Here is a 21824-nt window from a genome sequence, read left to right as displayed (position 1 = left end):
ATCGATGCACATTTTGCGCAAATAGTTATTGCGAGGAATTATTGGCTGAGTCTATGGCGTACAAGGAAGATTGTAGTGGATGGTGTGGTTGTTACTATATCACAGATGGTGGTAGATACGCCAAGAACGATGTCTACATCCAATATTAAGGATCAAGATGTGATAATCCCAATACAGGCGATGTCGAAATACGGTAAATGGATGAAGATAAGGGGAGTTCCACAGCGATTCTGGAGTTATAACTTGTTCAAGTCCATCGGTAATTCATTGGGAGGATTCATGGATGTTGCAGATAGCACGCTCAGAATGGAAAGTGCAAAAAAAATTAGAATCAAAGTCAAAAGAGATTTTACTGATATTCCGGCGATTCTGATGGTGGAAGATGGAGACCAAGTTTGGGCAGTTTCGACGGAATGGGATTACAAGTTCAACCCAAGAAATAAGGCTACATTGGAGGAGTTTAACAGGCTGTTAATTGAGTTTGAAAAGGCACAAAATATTTCAAATTCAAATACAGTCACTCCTGTTTTTTCTGGTGTCAGGTCAGTTCGAGTTGAGCAGTCGAACTCAGAGAGACTGACGCAGGGAGTTAGAGTTGGGTCAGTGGCAGACACGGCCAACAATAACGCCTTAACTGCAGAGAGGGTGATGTTGGGGAATGGCTCATCAAATCCTGTGACACTAGGTTCGAAGGAGAGGACTGGAGGGGATATTTTTAAACCTAAAGGGTTTGAGATTGATGGCGTTGTTTTGGAGAACACATTTGGTGTGGGTGTACCTGCTTCTCAAAGTAGTTACATTGTTCACACAAGAAATAATTTTCAACTGCTAGAAGAGGGTAGTGATGAAGGTGCAGTTCACACTACATCTAGGTTGGACATTATTGATAGTGTCATGGCAGCTGAGTTACTTGTTTGGAGGGATGGGGTTGGTGTGAAGGGGCATTACCCAAGCATTCCAAAGAACAAGAAAAATCAGTTAGTCATGGTTTAATTGTATCAGCTGAAGGGGATGCAGTTAATCAGGATTTTGTGATGAACGTAGACAATATGGTTTCTTCCTCAACTATTGCTGACGACCTGCAAATTGTTCTGCATGGTTCATCGACAAATGGGAATGTTGGGGTTTTGGAAAATGGTGACAACAATTTACCGCTTCAGGTGGTTAATCCTAAAGAATTATTCACTGTTAAGGAGGATCAAATTGTCATCTCTTTGGGGAATTTGCAGGAAACGAACATTGATTATAATGAGGTTATTTTCTCAACCTCAAAGATGGTGGTGGAGTTATGCTGCAATATGGGAGGAATTGCTAATAAAGATGCGAAGAGAGCAAAGGAGGTAGTGGACGATATTTTATTCAAATATAGGGATAAATACAAGGCCCTTGCTGAAGGGAGAGCAGTGCAAGACAGTTGTGACTCGTTCATCTCAAATGAATCGCAAGAGATGGGAGATGGAGGGGATGATGTAGATGAGGTTAATTCAAGGGAGTTAGTGGTGGACAATGGGATCTAAGTTCATTGATTGGAATATAAGGGAATGACTGCATATGACAAACAAATAGAAGTCAGGGATCTAATTGTGGCTCATAAATGTGTAATTTGTGCTATACAGGAAACAAAACTGGTGAGTATGTCTAGATGGTTTGTCAGACAGCTATGGTTTGATAATGAATTTGATTGGGTTTTCATCCCCTCTCAAGGCAACTCAGGGAACAGTGGGAGAATGCTTAAGATTTGGGATAACTCGGTGCTGGAGTTGTTAGATAGAAGAATGGGGATTAATTCCATTTCTTATTTATTCAGGTTCCGCAGTAACGGATTCAAATTTATACACACTAATGTTTACTCACCATGTGAGTATAACATGCGTGAAGCTTTCTGGAAAGATTTGGCAGATTTCAGACTATGGTCATCTGAACCTTGGTGTTTTGTTGGAGATGTAAACACTGTTAGAAGTGACGCGGAGAGGAACAGAGCTGGAGGTGATACTCGGAATATGAAATTTCTTAATGAGTTCATTCTGGAGCAGGAACTGATTGATTTACCACTCAGTGGTGGTGATTACACTTGGAGTAATAAGCATGACATACCGTTACTGTGCAGGTTAGACAGGTTTTTGGTGTGCTCAGTTTTTGATGCTAAATTTTCTACTTCAACACAAACGGTGTTAGTGAGAAAAATCTCGGATCACAACCCTCTTCTGTTGGAGTTAAACCTAGAACTTAAGAATTTCTCAAGTTTTAAGATAGAAAATCACTATCTACAGCATCCGGATTTTGTTAAGCAAGTGGAAATTTGGTGGAAAGCTATGACTTTTGAGGGCAGGCCTGATTATGTGTTGTTTCGCAAGCTTCAAAACTTGAAGTTTTTTATCAAGCCATGGAGCGGGGAGGTGTTTGTGAATGTAAAGAAATAAGAGAGTGTTTTAACTGAGAAGATTGGAGTGCTAAACTTGGCAGAAGAGGTAGCCAGACTTAGTGACAATCAATTGGAGGAGAGGGTGAACTTACTGAGCAAACTTAATTCTGTTAAAGTGACAAGGGCAAGGATGGATTATCAAAGAGAAAAGGTGCAAGGCTTTCGAGAGGGGGACAAAAATACTAGATATTTCCATAGAATTGCAAATGCTAAACGGCGTAGGAATTGTATTACTAAGTTGGGGGTGTCATAGGTTGATGTATTTAATCAGGAGGTGATAAAGAATGAAATTCAGCACTACTACACTGATCTGTTCACAGCTAGGGATCCAGTTTCTCTTACTTTCAGCAATTTTCAATTTAAGACCATTGATGCAACTCAACAGGCGTGGTTGGAGCGTCATTTTGAGGAAGATGAGGTGTGGAAGGCAATAAAGGGTTGTGGTAATAACAAAGCACCAGAGCCAGATGGGTATACTTTAGAATTCTACAAAGCTTGCTGGAGTTTTCTAAAAGTATAGGTGATGGCGGCAGTGAATGAATTTCATGGTAAGAAAAAGTTGGATTGGAGGTTGAATGTGGCTTTCATGAGATTAATCCCAAAGAAGGAAGATTCGGCTACAGTCAAGGACTTTAGAACGCTTAGTCTAATAAGTAGTTTCTATAAGATTATTTCAAAGCTTCTAGCGGAGAGAATCAAGCTTGTTATGCCTAGTCTGATATCTAGTGCGCAAGGTGCTTTCATGAAGAACAAGCAAATTCTTGACGGAATTCTTATAGCAAACGAGTGCATTGATAGTAGATTAAGGCAGAAGAAACCGGGGATTCTATGCAAGATCGATATGGAAAAGGCTTTTGACAACGTCAATTGGCCTTCTCTTTTCAGTATTTTGAAGAAAAATGGATTTGGCTCAAAGTGGATTAAATGGATCGAGTGTGTGTAACAGGTTCACAATTTTCTATTTTGGTGAATGATGAAGCAACAAATTTGATAAGGCCTTCAAAAGGCATTCGACAGGGAAACCCATTGTTCCCTTTTTTATTCTTACTGGTGGTAGAAGTTCTCTCTTTGCTACTCAATGAAGCGGTGGAAGATAACGGGATTGGGGGTTTTCAGGTGGCGGAAGGTGGAACAATAATTCACATCTGCAGTTTGCGGATGATACTATTATTATGATTAACGCTACAAGGATGGAGGTTAGAAGACTACTTCTTATTTTGTTGATTTTTGAGGTTTTGACAGGTTTAAAATTAAACTTGGAGAAGAGCTCGATGACAAGTATAGGAGCAGATGAGTTGGTTGAATATATGGCTTTGGAATTAGGCTGCAAAAGGGAGACGCTGCCTATCACATATCTAGGTATGCCTGTTGGTGTTGGTAATAGAAATGCATCTATTTGGGACATTGTGATTGAAAGAATGAAGAAAAAACTTGCACCGTGGAAGAGAAGATTTCTCAACAAAGCAGGTAGAGTAACTTTAATCAAAAGTTCTCTTGAGAGCATTGCAGTTTATTTTCTTTCTGTTTATCATCTGCCAGTTTCGGTGGAAAAGCAATTGAACAGTATCATGTGTAAATTCTTATGGGGTGAAGAGGAAGGGAGTAGAAAGATGAGTTGGGTATCTTATGAAAAGATTTTCAAACCTAAAGCAAAGGAGGATTAGGAGTAAGAATCTTAAGGAAGATTAATAGATCGTTATTAGCAAAGTGGCATGGGGGATATGTGAAGGAGACGACTGCGTTGTGGAGAAAGATAGTGAATGAAAAAACAGGTTTGGATGAGGCTTGTTTAGTTCCCTTGCAGAACAAGGAACCAAGGGGCGAAGTCTTTGGTACGGAATTCTCACAGCCAATGCAGATTTCCATGAGGCAGTTTCGATCCAATAAAGAATGGGAAGAGAACCAGATTTTGGCATGACTGGTGGAACGAGAAACGGGCGTTTAAGGATAAATACCCTGGGCTTCACAGGTTAAGCAAACAAAAATTTGAAACAGTGGCAAATGTGAAAACTAGGGTCTGGAATTTTGAGTTCGTTAGAGAGCTTAATGCTGCTGAACGTATTGACCTTTTGGAGATCAAACATGATTTAAGGAACGTCAATTTAAGTCAGGATGAGGAAGATATTATTGAAGGTGAGTACACAACGAAGGAGTTATACAACAAGCTGATTGAACCAGAGGAAGATTGGGAGTTGGCAGATGTTGCAGTTAGTAAATATGCTCCACCGAAAGTGACGTTTCTTATGTGGGTTGTTATGCATAAGGCTGTTCCAACAAGGTGGATGTTACAGCACAGGGGTGTGACAATGAACTCTTTATTATGTCTTTTCTGTGATAGACAGGTTGAAACGCAAGATCATCTTTTCTTGCATTGCAGTTGGGCAAAGACAATATGGGATTTCTTCATAAGTGTTGTGCAGGTGAAGTGGGTTATGCAAGCTGAATTAACGACATGTTTGCAGAGCTGGAATCTGCAGGGAGTTCCCAAGAAATTAAAGATAGTTTGGCACTTAATCCCATTCGCAGTATGCTGGGAGTTGTGGCAGGAAAGGAATAACAGATATCATGGTGGAAGGGCAAAAACTAAAGAGGAGTTGATTGTGGCGGTGCAACAAGACATATACTTGTGGATCTCAAACACTGATATCTTTAGAAGTTGCTCTATGAATCAAATTTTGTTTCAATGGGAGGAAATTATGTTTTGAAAATTAAGATTAGATGAAACTCAAATCAAATCGAGGGGTAATAAAGGCGATGATTCATTGATATAGAATCTCAAATCAGTTATTAGATTTTAGCTAGAAATTGAGAGATACTACAATTTCGACGAAGAACATATCTGAAAATTTTGTTCAAGATTCTTTAAAATATATACATGAAAATGATCTAAGCGAGTAGATGACTGTAAATCTAAGATCTGATTTTGAATCAGATAAGTCAATTGAAACGAATTTGAAGATTTAGATTTTGGAAATCCTAAATTGCTTTTCTAAATCAATCAACTAAAATCACTTAATCGAAGTACTGTGACAAGAGAAAATGAAATTAACTTACCTTATACTTCGTTTGCTGATGATTCGTGTTGAGGTTGCAGAGATTTGAAGTTCGCCAATGAATTGTGCTAAAACCTAGATTCAAACAAATAATCAATCAAATCGACTGAGCCTGATTTGTGAAGTAATTGATGATAAGTTGTTAGATCTATAGATCTAGGTTCCTTGTTTGATTCTACACTGATATGATTCTGCTATAGATCTGCTCAACACTGATATGATTCTTCTCAGATTTAGGTTCGTTGTTTTCTTCGGTTTGATGAAGGAACCCTAATTTTTTCAGAGCAGAGACGAGAGAGAAGTGAGAGAAAGTAAAAATGAAAATGAATCTCGAAATGAAACCTATAGCCTATTTCATTAGGTATATACACTAAAGGGCATTTCGGGTATTATGAATTTTTCCCAAACCCTAAACTTTATTACCAAGCTGTGAAATCTAAAGTTCTGGGCCTAGAAATATTAAAAATTGAAAGTATGGAGTTCTTTTTTTTGAGAAAAAAAAGGATATATTAAAAAGAAAAGAACTGTACAAGGTATTTACAAGAAGCAATAAGTGCTTCAAATCCCAGAAAAAAACTCAAAACCAGATGACTATCTCATCTCATAGGAACTGATGTCAACTTGTTCTGTTCTTGATAAATTTCATAAAGTTTAATGTTTATTTTTTAAATTTGTTCAAATTATAACAACAAATGAAATTTAGTATCACGGCTGGAACTATGTATCTAATAGAAGAAAAATCTTCCTTGAGTTTCATTGTCAATTCAATCTTTTATCGAGTATCTAGCAATGTCGAAGATGTTGTCGATTCACAACAAGTACGAGCTGAGATCTCTGCAACCTGAACTCGCTCATAGCAACGGAAGCTCTTGTAATACATCTGTGAATTGATATTGAAGTGTAATGAACTCATATAATTCATTATCTTCTTAAATTTTTTTGATTGATATATCTCTTTAATCTTGTTGGTTTCTTATGTTTTCTGAATTTTGTAGCCTACTGCGTGGTCGCAACGAAGCTTCCAGAAGACAAGTTCCAGTTGTATTTCTAGAACGTGTCAAGGATTGACTTCATCAAGAGATATAGAGGAGGCAAGGCTGCAATTGTTGTTGCACACAACCTTAACAAGTAGTTTGGGTAATTCTTTCAAAATTTACCTGCCAATAGGAAACAATAATGTTAATAATTATGTATCTTTAAAGTCATGAATTTGAGTACTGCTAAGCATATGGATGTGTAACTGCAGATTACACTAGCCATGTGGATATGTAACTTCTTATTACATAAGCCATATGGATGTGTAACCACAGTTTACACAAGCCATTGCATGTGTACCTGCTAAGTATATTTTTGTTTTACGTTTCAAGTGTGTAGTATTCGTAAAAAAAAATAATTATTTGTTCATTTAACCTATTTAAATTTTGGCTTCGGGTAGGTGTGGGCACTGTAAGAAGCTTTCACCAGAGTATGAGAAGCTTGGTGGAAACTTTAAGAAGGCTAAGTTTGTTCTTATTGGAAAGGTTAAATGATTCTAACTTATTTACTTTTGATCTATATTGAGTTTTCGCAAGGAGCTGGTTTGTTTGGAATTCTCATTATTTGTAGTATGTTTGTTAAGATTTGGATGGTGCAATATATGATACAGGTCGACTGTGACGAGCATAAAGTGTCTGAGGTAAATATGGCGTTTCTGGTTACCCAACACTTCAGTGGTTCCCCCAAGGTTCTCTTGAGCCAAAGAAGTAAGTGTTAAGAGTTAAAAGGACAGTGCTCATCTTTTACTTCGTGTAGTTAGTATTGTATTTCATATCGAATGCATTTGTCTTAGCTGTTAGCAATATATATATATATATATATATATATATATATATATATATATATATATACATAAACTGAATCGCTTAAAACTTGTAGATATGAAGGCCTATGTACAACAGAAGCCCTTACTGAGTTTGTGAATACTGAAGCAGGTAGGCATTCAACAATTTCCCATATGATGTCGTTTCACTGCTTTATTCTGGTTAATATCTCTTCAGTTGTTTAAGTACATTGCTGAATGGTGCTCAGTGGTTATACTGTTGTTTCTGGATTGGATAATGTAGTAGCTTTCAGTTGTGCTGTAAGGAGAAAACATATGTTCCAATTTATTGAATCATGTATTGAATTTGGAAGATGTCTTTTCCCCTTTCCTCTCTTTATCTCCCCAAAAGTTATTAGACCTAAAGCGACTGCAAGAACCTAATCTATGCATATCATCTTTTATGTGATATGAGTTTATTTTATTGGATGGAGAATTGTGTTTCTAAACATTTATGATATGCAGGAACTAATGTGAAGCTCGCAACAATTTCTTCCAGTGTAGTGGTTTTAACAGGAGAAAACTTCAATGAGATTGTCTTGGATGAAACCAAAGACGTTTTGGTTGAGTTTTATGCACCTTGGTGCGTGTTCTTCAAAACTGACCATCTTTAAATAATGATGATGACAATAAAAGCGTTACCTTGCTGCTTCCCTATCATTGAGAATTAACCTGCTGTCAGACTATTTCATGTAACCTTATCATGTTTCTTTTCCTTTGCAGGTGTGGTCACTGCAAAAGCCTTGCTCCCGTAAGTAAAAATATAGACATTTCATTGTCGCTGACCCTTAATTTTAGGCAACATCTAAGGTGTCAAGTATGAGTTATGCCTTTTATTCTAAGCTCTCATTTTCTTTATTTTCAGATATATGTAAAGGTTGCGTCGGCCTATAAATTGGAAGGAGATGTTGTCATTGCTAATCTGGATGCTGACAAACACAAGGATCTAGCTGAAAGGTGGGTTAGGTAAGGCAATTAGTGAATTTGCATTCTGCTAAATTTTCAACTTGTATTAAGTGGTGCATGATATATTTCCATTCCATATGCAGGTATGGCATTAAGTGGTAACGTAATATACCTAAGATGGATTTACGTAACTGATGGAAGTGGAGATTCGGAATGGCACAAATCTTCATGGATCTTTCAAGGATTCACATTGGTGTTATGGCCACTTGGTGAGCAAGGGAGTGGGTTAATTTTTACGGTTCTCTATGTTCTATATTTTCTAAAGCTTCAAGTTGCAAAGGTCAAAGAGGAAGCTTTTAGCAGGAAAGATATACTTGAAAGGGTAGACAAATGTATGACTGCCTGCGAGGAGGAGGCCTAGCTTGAGGAGTATAATAGGGCTGGTTATTATACTATTAGGGACTTGTTATTTTTCTCCTTTTGGCTGGACTGATATGGCGTGGCTTATTTCAGAATGATAATCGTTATAATGCCAGAAGAGGTGCACAACTGACTTTGAAGCGCGCTGAAAAAAGCTCGTGCGGCGGTTAACAAGTTGCCAGGTAAATACTCAACACTGTCTATTTCCATTATGGGGCTTGTTTAGTTACATGAATACATTGTTCAGAACTTCTGAGTGAACTGTGGTATTTTGCAATCGGGGAGCAGCAATGATTGAAGACCTGGCATCTAAAATCATAGCTTGGGAGAATGAAAAAGGTGTCGAGTTTACTTGGGTCAAAGCCAAGTCCTTCGAAACCTCAGAGTACAAAAAAGATACCAAGCAGACCATCAACTGGAGGTGGTGGTGGTCACCATAGAAGACTCTCTCTTGGTGGAGCCAACTTGCGAACTCCCAAACCTATTCCAAAATCAACGCGAAAGAGTGATCGTGTGCAACACCAGGAGGATGGTGCAGGTTTATCCGCAGGTTGTTAAATTTTTTATCTCCGACTATTTGAACCTTGGTTTTCCGCTTTATTTCCAGGGTAATATTTATATTTCATATGATATTTCAGCATCCCTTGGTAATTCTTGCATACATGATCTTTTTCTAACACTTGATATGTTCTTTGGATATTTTCTTTTGGTACATGAAGTAGAGGTTTAGATATTGCTGGTCTCCCTGTGAAAAAGCACACATTCAATTCCACCAATGCTCATCAAACCGAAGTATGCATACTCAAATGGAAGTTCTAGATTATTTAGATATTGTTGGTCCCCCAGTGAAAAAGCACTCATTCAATTCCACCAATGCTTATCAAACCGAAGTATGCAGACTCAAATGGAAGTTATAGATTAATCTGGTATGCATTTCGTTGGTGTATTACATGCTAAAGGAGCTATATGCTTTTTGACTTAATATGTCCATATGTATTGATATTTCATATGCGTATCAGATGCATGCGTCAATCCTACCTACACTGCTCGGATACATGTGTAACTAAAAATTACACATGTCATATGCATGTGTAACTGCCAATTACACATTCCTATGACATATGTAACTACGACTTACACATGATATATGCATGTGTAACAGCGGATTACATGTAGTAGAGTTTGCTTGTGTATGAAATTTTTCCATGTTTTTTTAGTTGTTTTACTTCTTTTAACTGCCTTAGTATTCAAAATGTTCTTTAACACATTGTTATTGTCTACACAAACCAGATATTTTTACTAGCTTAGTCTAACACAGTGCACTATGACATTATTTGTTGCTGATATGTTATTTTCATTGTTGATATCCGCGCTGACAAGAAGAAAATCAAGGATGCTATCAAGAAGATGCACACCATTCAGACAGATAAAGTGAACACCTTTATCAGGTAAGCCTTCTTGATTACTTACGACTAGCTACTTATTTCCTTGAAAGGTAGTATATGGATATATAGGTGAACATATAGGTATAGAATGGTTTCACTTAACTTATTTTCCCTTTTACATCTGTTTAACTGCACATTACACAAGCCATATGCATGGCAGTTTGCACATTTAACTAGCATTGGCAGACTATGGATGTGTAACTAGTAGTTCCACATGCTAATTAAATGTGTAGCTTCTAGTTACACAAGCTAAATGGATGTGTATCTACTAGTTACACATGCAAATTAGATGTGTAACTTATAGTTACACATGCTATATGTAACCTAATATGAAACTTCTATATGTTATTAGTTGATTGAAATAGCTTCAATCGACATATTACTTTAACTTTAACATTGCTGCTGTAATTTTAACAAAACAATGAGGTTTTAAACCTGGAATTTGATATATAATCGAGAAAGTATAATGTATATTTCAGATTTTCCACATGTATAACTGCTAGTTACACTAGCCATATGCATCTTCAATTTTTCTTCTCTTTTATTTTTGTTGTTCTCTTAAATACTGAATAATATTTGTTTGCATTTTTGTTTTGGCGTTGGTTCATATGTCTGTTCATTGTAATTGTTATCAACATTAAGCACTTTTATGGACTATTTTTTGTTGTTCTCCTATAAATATTGAAGAGTATTCTTTTGCATTTTTCTTTTGACACTGGTTCATGTTTGTTTGTTGTTATATTTCAGGTTTCCGATAAATTCATAAAAGCTAATTGCTTATTTGTGGTATTGGTCTCGCTGGATTTGGAGTTGACACTGAATACACAAGTCAGATGCATGTGTAACTCTCAATTACACTAGATAGATGCATATGTAACTCTCAATTACACTACACAGATGCGTGTGTAACTTCTAGTTACACATGCTAAGAAATTATTATAAATGAATATCAAAGTGATACATGTATTTTTTGTATGCGTTCTTTTTGATGTCTATTTTTTCGATGTGTAACTTCTGGATACACATGTCATAAGGATGTGTAACTTCTGGATACACATGCCATGTGCATGTGTATCTTCTGTTTACACATTCACACTATACATTAATAATTTTGGGCCTATATTTAATTATTTTGGGCTTAAATTTAAATTTATTTAATTCGTGTCTTGACAATATATAAAAGGGTATGAATGTTTTTTAATAACTCGGGGCCTAGATTTAAACTTCTTTTAACTAGGGGCCTCATATTATGGGTTATCCATGGGTCGGGCCTTAGCCTAATTTTCCCAATTACAAGGGCTAAACTTAGTACTATTTTATTTGAAAAAGAAATTTGCTAGTCTCTGACATTGATGTGATCATCTTTTAGTAAAGAGTGTTGGAATTTCAGTTTCTTAACCTTTATGATTTACCATTAAACATCATATAAGCTCACTACCAGGGGATCACATACCATCATGTAACATCCCTCTAAGGGAAGTTCCTATGGCAATCAATAAATATGTTTTTTTGTTGAGCCACGTGGATGAACAAACTGCGTTTTCCACTATGAAAAACTAGAGCAAAATGAACATATTTGGTTTTTCAGGGCTCACTAATATTTTTAATATAAAATGTTTTGTAGGATAAAGGTAAAATATAAAATATAATATTTAGGTGAGATAAAATAGGATGAAGTGAAATAAAATAAGATAGAGTGAGATAAAATTGGATAAAAAAGTAGTAAAGTAATCAAAAATTGTACTTGGCGTTTTTGGTACAACCGCGGGTGTTTTTGGTACTACTGCCCGATGTTCCGTCACACGCGCGTCTCTTCTTCCAACTCACTCAACAAACCAACAAATTTGTTGGTTTGTTCATCCGTTTTTGACGTTTGTTGAGTCCATAGTGGGAGCAAAATGAACAATTTTGTTCATTCCATAGGAACTGCTCTGATAATTTAATAAAACTTTATGCTTCAAAAAAAAAAAAAATATAAGCTCACTACATGCTGAAATTAGACTAGAAACTAGTATTAGCATATTCAACAACTCATTGAAAATAGCACCATACATAGCTATGACACAACATATGATTCATAGTAAAACAAGTTGAGAACAAGGAAATAGAAACACTCAAGACACTAAACCTTTCATGACTTATTATCAACCTTTATTTCCTCACATTACATCATAATGGATGAAAACAAATTTTCTTTTTAAAACAAGTAAGGCTAAAAGTGAGTCCTAGTCATGCTTGCCTCATGTCCGCTCCAACCTTTCCATCATGAGTTGGATGACACCTCATGGCTACGTTGGACACCTCACATGACATGTCAAATTAAAGGACATGTCATGCTTAGACTCAACCTTATCTAGCATTAACCTTAAGTTAGTCTTTAATACATGGCGATTAATACCATAAACATGCCTTAACGGATAACAAGATTAGTTTAAGCAAATGGATATTTGTTGCGCAACACATAAATGCCAACAGAGAGAACACCAGGGAGGCGGTAGGGAAAAGTCATTCCGGTCGGCCTATGAAACAGGGTCCAATTTTAAGGAAATGGCAAAATCAACTTTTTTTTTCCTAATTGGACAAGCAATTTTTTTTTTGAAAGAGAAAAAGCTTTTAATAGAAACTTTTCTGGGGTGCAAAAGCCCCGTAGAATCATTCATTACAATTACTTTTAGGAAGTTTAGACATGAATTGTCCTAAATAAAAGTATTAGTACCACCTCCTATTTGTAGTTGTTCGTCTATCGTATAATGTGCCAGTCCATCCGCCGCCTGGTACCCTTCCCTGTAGATATTTGTCGGTGTGTATTCAGGTATTTGTTGCAGATGTTGGTTAATATCTTTAATCATATGTCGAATGATCCATGGAGCCTTGTTGTCGCCATTTTTGATTAGACTCTCTAGGGCAGATGAGTTCGTCTCGAAACACAAATGGTTCCATCCTCTAGTGGTAGCCATTCTAACTGCCAGTAACAGTGCCCAAGTCTCCGCCACCAATGTTGTTGTAATTCCTATTGGTGCAGCCATTGCCATGATTGTTGAACCTCGTGAGTTCCTGCAAATCCATCCCGCTCCAGCCATGTCCGGTTCTCCTCCTGGTTGTCCTCTACTTGCTCTGTCTATATTAATCTTCATCCAATTTGGTGGTGGTAGTATCCATTTAACCCAAATTGTTGTTTTGTTAGGTGTGTTGGGTTGTTCTCCCCGGTGGTTCTGGTTCTGCCCTTGGGTGTGAAGATTGTGCTTTTGTGCCCAGTTGTATTCCTGTGTTAATACCAGAGCAATTTGGAAAATTTGTTGTGATGTAGTCTTTTGTAGACCGTTTCATTTCTAAACAACCAAATCATCCACAAAGTATGGCACCAGAGTGAATTCTTTTTTGTGTGTTGCTTGGTTTATAGTTTTGTGGTACCTTAAGTTGGTTACCATTTTGAGGACGAGGCAGGTTTCCCACATGTTGCTGCTGCTGGATGTTTCGTTGCTCATTGTGTTGCAGATGATGTTTAGAGCCGGATGCGGTAGTGGCACATCAGTTCCCAGGTGTGTTTAGCCCGCGAGCATTCAAACAAACAGTGTTGTGTTGATTATATGGCATTGTAGCAGATTGGACAAGCAAATGTATACGCATTCATGCATATAAAAGAAAAAGAAAAAACAGAAAGAAAAGGTTTGCATGCATCAATATTAGGTTATAATTCCGTGCCTCTTGTTGTACACTTTACATACAACTTTTTTCTTCTTTTCCTCTACTGGAGGAATATTTGGTACATTAAATAACACCTATCAATTAATCTTCTTTCTCTCTTCTACCAAGGCTTGGCTCTTTATCAATTAATCTTTCTTTCTACCAAGGCTTGGCTCTTTATCAACTCGACATTTAACTGCTAATGAAGCAAAATTGCATACAGAGAACAAATAAATTGGGAACTAAAACTTGAAAATAAATTCAGGAACTATGGCTCTTCTCAGGGAAAGATAAATACACAGCGAGAGAGACCATTCAGAAACTACTACAATCCGCCGATCCTTGGTGGAACCGGTTTCTCTAGCATCGCCGTCTTCTGGAAAAACATCAACTGAGTATCCCTTGTGTACTGCAGCAACTGCTCATGATTGAAAAGTAAAACTGAATGAGAACAGATACATTAAAGATAATAATAATCTGTAAAGTGACACGAGATAATCAGGCTTCCCCTTAAAAACAGTTCAAACTCATAAACGGTGTGGGGAAGGGCCATTTACTCGCTCTTCCGTCATCTTGGTGAAGCCAAATTTATTGATCCAGATAGATTCGGCTTCTTCAGCAGCAGGGAGGACAATATTCTCCACATTCAAGGAGCACAGAAGCCTCTCAATACACGAGAACAGTGCTTGGAAATAACCCTATAAAAAATCAGGACCAGTTAGCCTAAAGCTGGTATAAATATATTAAGCTTTGGTAAATAGAGATCAAGATCAAGATCAAACTCGCATTATGACATTAAAAAGGCTCACCTTTCCCTGGCTATCTTTAGTTGTAGCTACCAAAGGAAGCTCAGCAACACCCGAGCCAAAAATCCTGAGAATTCCAGCTGACACCACAATAGAACTGAATCCCATGAAGTAAGTCAACATTATTCAAGAAGAGAAAAAGAACAATTTCATGACCACCCAAGTTTTACAAAACAAACAACGTATTATTTCTAAAAGACAACTTACTTTACAGTTAAAATTGCACAGTACATTCCCCCAAACTCCTGCCCAGCTATATTTCGCCTGCATAAAATAACAACAATCATGCATGAGAATATTAGTTTGTTATTACTCGTAACTGCTAAGGATGTCTTTATTGCTATTAGGCTTAATGAAAATTTGAGCGCATTTTACCCTTTTTCCTCGCAAGATAACTCAACATGTTGCTTAATTGAAATTCCAGATTCTGAGGTTTTCCATCTAGAGCAAGATGTTTTATAACAGAAGCGCAACTAGTGTGGTATATGCAATGTGCCTAAGGAGATCTGGGAACTCATGCGTATGTATCTGTAGGTGTAGCATATCAATTGCAGCACTGCTCTGAGGTACCATGCGTGGTTATAATATCTTAAATTTTATGACTACGTATCTTATGGTCATTTCTTGGTTATAATCCTAATTCAACCAAAAGGTCCAACACATTCTTATGAGCATATTTCAGTTAGCTGTCACACATTGTTGGACTTGACAATAATATATGGAAAATTATTATTGCACTCAAATCAAATTCCAAAATAGATTGAGCATAAATGGTATTTTAACCAAGAAGTCAATTCAAATAATGAAATGAACTTACCCATAAGCCATAGCAGGAATAAGATCACGACCTGACCTTTCAACTATTGGATCAAAGCCATGCTGGAAACCACAAAGATTTAAGAATTAATCTACCAATTCCGTGATTAAAAGCAGAACATAACTGAATATATATATACTACCACTAGATTTATCTAATGCAAAAGTCCAGTCAAATAAAACCCTTCTTCCTCACCAAGGATTTTCTTTTTACCATCTTGTAGTTCAACTACCTATACAAACTAAGCTAGTAAGGATATAGCAAGAGTTGCAAATAAGCTATGTTTACAAGTATGTCAAATGTACACTACAGAGATGGATAACCATTAACATAAATGTATCATATATGTCAATGATATAATTCAAATGAATGTCAATGATATAAACCAAATGAATTAGTCAAGAAATTGAGGTTTTTCAAAACAAACCCGTGTCATAAAAGATATTAATATTATTATCTGCAAAGACTTACTCTAAATATTGCAGCAGCCTTAGAAAGCAGCAGCCGATCTTCTGAAGATCCATATTTTCCACTTAAAAGTTTCCATTGCACATTAGCCCCAACTTCATGAATTAGACCTTTCTCAATAAGCTTTTCGTCAATGATACTAGTCAGTGAAGCTGGAACACCCTTTGGCCAACCAAAGATCAAGGCTTGTAAAGCAGTATGTATACTGGTGCAATCCTCAGAGCAAAACCATTTTCCTTTGGGTAATTCCTGTGTTTAACCATGCGATAAGTGCTAAAATATACCATTTAGAACCAAAAGTGACTTGTCAATGAAGAAAAGATGAGCTAGGACGTACCTTCAAATCACAAAATCCATGGTCCCTTAAGCAACCAACATGGTATTCCTTCTCACACTAAACAACATCAATAATATGAGTTTAATAATGATAACCTCATCTAATGTGTGCATGGGTGTAGTTGGAGAATCAAGTGTTATAAAGACATACTTGGTCACAGAGCATAACTGTTCGCTCGTCAAATCTTGCTACACTGAAGTCATGCCCTCTAACAGAAAGTAAAAGAAGAAAAGATAACTAAAAGTAACTTTTTACACATGTCAACCCATATCTTGCAATTATTTAAAATTAAGAGCGCTGCTAAAAAAAATTGACATAAAGTAAGCAGACATTAGAAATATATCGCCGACACCTTGGTGAATTACCAAGATCGTTATCACATTTGATATTGTGGCATAGGTAACTTTTACTTGATACCTCTAGCAGAAGATTCAGCTCTAATGATGCCATAAAAATGCTTTATATAAGATGACATCAGTACTGAGTACTGAACGTTACCTGCAAACAACACATCCACCTATTTCAGCAGCTGGGGCTCTAACAACCCGCGACAACCGTATTGTTAGTGGTCTGGAAACACCAGATTCGCTGAAAGCTGACATTCCATCTGCCTGTATCTTGTCGTCGCAATATGGGCAATTCCAATCACCTTCTGGGAGGCACTGTAATTCCAAACAAACTGCAAACACAATGGAAACAAACTGCAATTCCAATCACCTTCTATCAAATAAACATCACAATTATGTGTAAACCACAATGTTCTGAAGCCTAACGTCGGCAATAAAAAAAGTAGTTCTATTGTTTCGGGTAAAAAGAAGGGACCTCATATAACATGTGTAGGAATTTAAAGTTTCAAAAGTTACAAGATAGTAGGAATTTAAAGTTTCAAAAGTTACAAGATAAAATTATGAGATAATAAGAAGCACCAGAATTTGTGTATCTCCTTCCCATATGATAAAATATGGAACTAAAGTGACACACACGATCATATCTTGGAATTTGGAAAATGTCTTAACAAGTACAAACCTCCATGGAAAGCCCTCGGGCATCCATCACAAAGTAACAGATCTCCTCCATCTCCACATACTGTGCACATATCATCACCACCGTATGTTGCTAGATTTTGTCCACTTGCCAGAGAAATCGCTATATCATGAAGTGATAGTCCACTAGAAGTATAGATATGGCGATAGCTACAGAAAGAAAGTATGTCAATTAGAGATGTAAAACAATAAAACATAAACTGGCTTTAACAAGTAAAAGGTACTTGCGAGACACTCACGGTTGACGCCTAGTCGCCCATCCAGCATGAGCTTCAAACTGTGAGGGACTAACCTGTTCCGCCAAGAGACATAATAAGTAAAGAAGAATACAAATATGGGACTGGCTTTAAAGATGTAAGGGGTCAATGACCATACCTCGCTATCACAGCAACTACATAAAATACCATTTCCGTGCTTATGTCCCTCAAGTACTATCTGCAGTTAACATATACACACCAGTCAGTGGTCAAATATATATGTGATGAAGATATGGCAACACAGGTAGATGTATCAGCCAAACATACTTGTCCCTTCGAATAGTAAGCCAGTTCAGCTCCATCTGGAAGTCCATTAGGCATGAAAAGTAACCTATGCAGATCATTATCTCTGCAAGACAAATGACAAACTGTTACGCACTAAAGCACACTAAGTACGAGCGATAAAAAAACAAGATGGAAGGTGGGGGAGTAGATGATAGGAACCCAAATTTTGTACTGTACCTCTTTTTAGACTGACGACTGATATACTTCTTCTGCCGAAAGGAGCTACTGGGGTGTGGCTTCAGTAGTGTTGGCCTAAAATTAATACAATTTCAGGATCAGTAACCAACCAAGCTAATAACATAAAATAGTAATTACTTATTTCAGTTTCTTTCTTGCACTGCAAATCGAAAAGAAAAGAGATGTATAAACATCAAAAATAGAGAAATTTTCTCAACCGTTCATGCAATTGCACTGTCTCATGCGTTGCTAAGGAAATCTGTGCAGCCGAGTACTTTTGAACCAAAGAGTGCTGCAAAGGAACATCACTATCCTCGGTGGCTTCATTTGGAATGCTAACAAATTCAATAAAAAGCCGCTTAGTTACTTATCATATTATCTCCGCTAAAACTCTAATTAGAAACAGAAAAGAATGTTCATTTCCATAATCAATCAGCAAAGCTAAAATATAACAGACTCGCCTTAAAATAGGGTGATGATACACGCAATGCTTCGGCTGAAATACCTTGCCTATTTCACTCTTTCGTTCAACTTCCACCGAGTTCTCTGTTTGAAGTGATTCTGTAATATCGATATATCAAGTCAGAGTAAATCTTACTAACACAGGGAGAAATAAAAAGTAGGAGCTTTCATCAATTACATTCTCGCCACCATGCACAATTCAATCACTGGTTCTTTTTCCTCTGTATATTCAAGACAATAAGAAAGCCTCCCAATGCCAGTCAAGGATTCCAATCATAAAGGTTCATTTTCAATTAGCATGATGTTAAATGCAACAGATGGTTCATTAAACTACCAATCGGGATATAAAGATAAGCAGGCCAAACACATAAAAAACTTCAAAAATAAAACTCTTAAGTTTGTTCAGAACACAAAATTACGGCTTAAAAAAACATTCGGAGGAGTGAATCTTAATTGGAGTAATAACACAAAAGCCTGTGTTACCTTTCCAACAAAGGTAAGACTGCACATTGATTGATGGACCAACCACAGATTGAATTACTTTATCCAGCGAGCCGAGAGGAATATTCCTTAGCTCTTGCACTGCACAGTAGATTGATTTGCCATTGTCCAACAAAACATAATTATTTGGATGCTTCGATTTGCTACCAGCATGTTGCTCAAACACATAAGCATTGACTACCTGCATAAATCATCTTTGGCTGATAAGATGGAGAAATAGATCACAGAAAACTAGTAGTTAAGTTAGATGACTCACATTAGAAAAGTTGCACAATCCACATCCGCACAGGTAACCACAACCACTTATAATTCCACGCAGCATTCCTTTCTGTAAGCATTGTAGAGAGCAGATCAACTAAAGATTAACAGCATGTGAGGTAAATAGAAAACACATAACAACCATTATTACCTCTCCTTTATAATACTTCACAGATACTCCTTCGAGAATACCAGTTGACAACAACTTTCTGACGTTGGTAGGGTAGCTATTCAAACCAACCTTCATCTTCATTTCCATCTTCTTAGGAGCCAAAATGATCGAATCAGATCCAGAAGTGTCTACAAGCATATCTGCACTTGAATCAACCAACTTTGAGGAGTTCATCCCACGTCCTGAGTGATAACGGTTATATGGTAGATAATTGTCCACCCCATTACTTACAGGCTGACTTGTTTTACTAACTATACCACTTTCTGGCTCCTTTCTCTTTCCAAACTTGAATATAATTCTTCTTATACCAAAACTAGATGGTTCAGAAGCTTCCAATATAACTTGAGTAGTTGAAGCGCCAGAAGGAGAAACAACACCTCCAGATAGGTCCTCATCCTCATCAGTACTTTCATCATCGCTGCTGTTATCATCAGAGCTTTCTGTACTTGAACTCCGGGTACTACTACACGCAATATCACCACACACTTTTGTCAATAACCCATTAACAAGCTGACTTGACACAGTTTGACAACTGGAAGCATTCTCATGCAAAGGAAGATTTGGATTCAACACCTCCGATTTGGATTCTTCATTTGAAGTTTCTTTATTTTGCTTCTTGTTGGGGAATGTCTCTATTTCTGAAGCATCTATAACATATTCATGTGTGCGCTTCAATTCTGTTTTGGGAGAATTTACATCATCCATTGTCCCATCTGCTGGTGGTGTTAGACAAGCAGGTACTTCACCCATCCACAATTGCTATATATCCACCACCGAAAATATAATCAAAATCCAAAACAGAAATGGAAATGGAAAATAAAAAGTCATATTAAAGCACTGAAAAATTACTCAGCACTGAATTTTATTAAAAAAAATAAAACAAATGAAAACAAAAAATATCTTAACTCACTCTCTTTAAAGCAAGAACAGTAATGGGACAGTTTGAGTCCAAGTATCAAGTTCTTGCTTCACTATTTAATGCACTAGAGTCTAGGAGTTCCATACGAGCAAACACGATGCCCGTGCATATCTGAGATTCTCGAGTCAAAAACAGATCAAGCTATCTCATTTATGCTAACAAAGGACTTTGCTGTCAGAACTGTGCACGAGCATTTATCTTTCTCATATGGTATCATAGATTCAGGCTAAACTATAAAAAAGAAGCTCCTAGTTATGTGAGAAGATCATGGAAGGAGAATCAATTTCAAGCAAAATCTCTATTTGGGATATCATGAAACATGACATGGGACTATCGTAAAGTAAGGAGCTCTCAGTATATCTTGGATGCTAGAGTGCATCCACAGAATGAGGTAAAATTTCTCAAGCAATTACTTTCACAAAACAAAGAATCATATTCCTTGTGCAGCTGATGTAGGTCCATTGATGTCTATACTTCTGAAGCTTGTCCACGCAGAGAAACATTGAGATTGGAGTTGTTACTTGAGACTTACTTTTCCTAACAGTTGTTTCCATTCCAAAACATTGCAAATATATAGGCATTTGAGGAGACTGAGAAATGCTGGTGGATACTTTTTCAGTTGGGAGAAATGTAACATTCCGTGGAATTGTATGGAAATACACAGCTTAGAAAATGAAAATTCAACTGAGTAAGGTGAAGAGACAACTCACTTCAGAGTATCCTCAATTCAGAAAAATAAATAAATTAAACTTAAACCTGTCCCAAGAAAGTAAGAAAAATGGCGGAAGAACCCTAAATTTAACAACTCGGTACAACCAAATAGATGACATAAGAAGTTGTTAGAAATCTACACAAAGGTAAAAGAAATGGAAGAAGATCTGAAAATTTTGATATAACATACCTCAAACACCAACCAATTCAACCTTCAAAAATCACATCCAGATTCCACCCAAACTGAGTGAACTAAGGTTCTCTCCTCCTCCTCTGCAACTCCGAGATCTAATTTCTAGATTAGGGTTAAGGATTTTGGAAAGAGAAAAGTAAGATTTCGATTCGATCATAAAGGAACAAAAGTAAAAGTACAGATAGAGATAGAGATGAAGAAAGAAAATTAGGGTTTTCTCTGCAACAAAACGGGAACGCCAAATCCCAATCTGAGGCCTTCGCGGTTGATGTTGTTGGAGCGAAAACTGGAAATTTAGAAAGGAGAGAGAGAAATTAAAACAGGCGCGCCGAAAGATAGGGGCGGTTTTATATGTTCTTGTGGGGCCCACAAATCTAACACACATAAGACACGTGGCATATAACAATCATGATAATCACCATTAGAGCTGGCAAACAAGCCAAAACCCGCGGGTTTGCCCGGCCCGACCCGTGAAAAACCCGCACCCGGCTCGGCTGGTGGCTAAACAAGCCGGGTTAGGGTTGGAGAAATGCCGGCTTGTGAGCAAACGGGTTAATCCGTCCCGGCCCGTAAAACCGCGGGTACCACCCGTTAACCCGTCAAAAATCCCTAAGTAATGAGTTTTAGTTA

The 21824-nt window shown here is 37.1% G+C and overlaps 2 protein-coding genes across 5 annotated transcripts; both read right to left on the bottom strand.

Moving 5' to 3' along the window:
* Positions 1-12800: 12800 nt before the first annotated feature.
* On the bottom strand, positions 12801-13184 carry LOC113312672. The gene has a single exon (XM_026561407.1). It carries the CDS (start codon positions 13182-13184, stop codon positions 12801-12803), a length of 384 nt encoding a protein of 127 aa, XP_026417192.1.
* A 576-nt stretch (positions 13185-13760) lies between these two features.
* On the bottom strand, positions 13761-21493 carry LOC113310086. Of its 4 annotated transcripts, none has more exons than XM_026558640.1 (20): positions 21192-21493; positions 19351-20130; positions 19198-19269; positions 18924-19122; positions 18440-18539; positions 18197-18313; positions 17979-18053; positions 17784-17865; positions 17635-17694; positions 17499-17551; positions 17243-17409; positions 16715-16895; positions 16367-16424; positions 16217-16273; positions 15883-16128; positions 15412-15473; positions 14802-14858; positions 14598-14691; positions 14346-14486; positions 13761-14206 (listed from the first exon to the last, which is right to left on the bottom strand). In XM_026558640.1, the coding sequence occupies exons 2-20, from the start codon at positions 20119-20121 to the stop codon at positions 14114-14116; spliced, it is 2685 nt and encodes an 894-aa protein (XP_026414425.1). In that variant the 5' UTR covers positions 20122-20130; positions 21192-21493; the 3' UTR covers positions 13761-14113. The 4 variants fall into 4 exon arrangements, with proteins under 4 accessions (XP_026414425.1, XP_026414426.1, XP_026414427.1 ...); XM_026558641.1 differs by lacking the exon at positions 21192-21493 and having other exon boundaries at positions 19351-19834; positions 19945-20109; XM_026558642.1 differs by lacking the exon at positions 21192-21493 and having other exon boundaries at positions 19351-19831; positions 19945-20109.
* Positions 21494-21824: the final 331 nt, after the last annotated feature.

This window comes from Papaver somniferum, chromosome 9 (assembly GCF_003573695.1).
Source record: "Papaver somniferum cultivar HN1 chromosome 9, ASM357369v1, whole genome shotgun sequence".
Taxonomy (NCBI): Eukaryota; Viridiplantae; Streptophyta; class Magnoliopsida; order Ranunculales; family Papaveraceae; genus Papaver; species Papaver somniferum.
Note: the sequence above shows the minus strand (reverse complement) of the source record. Positions and strands in the feature narration are given on the sequence as shown.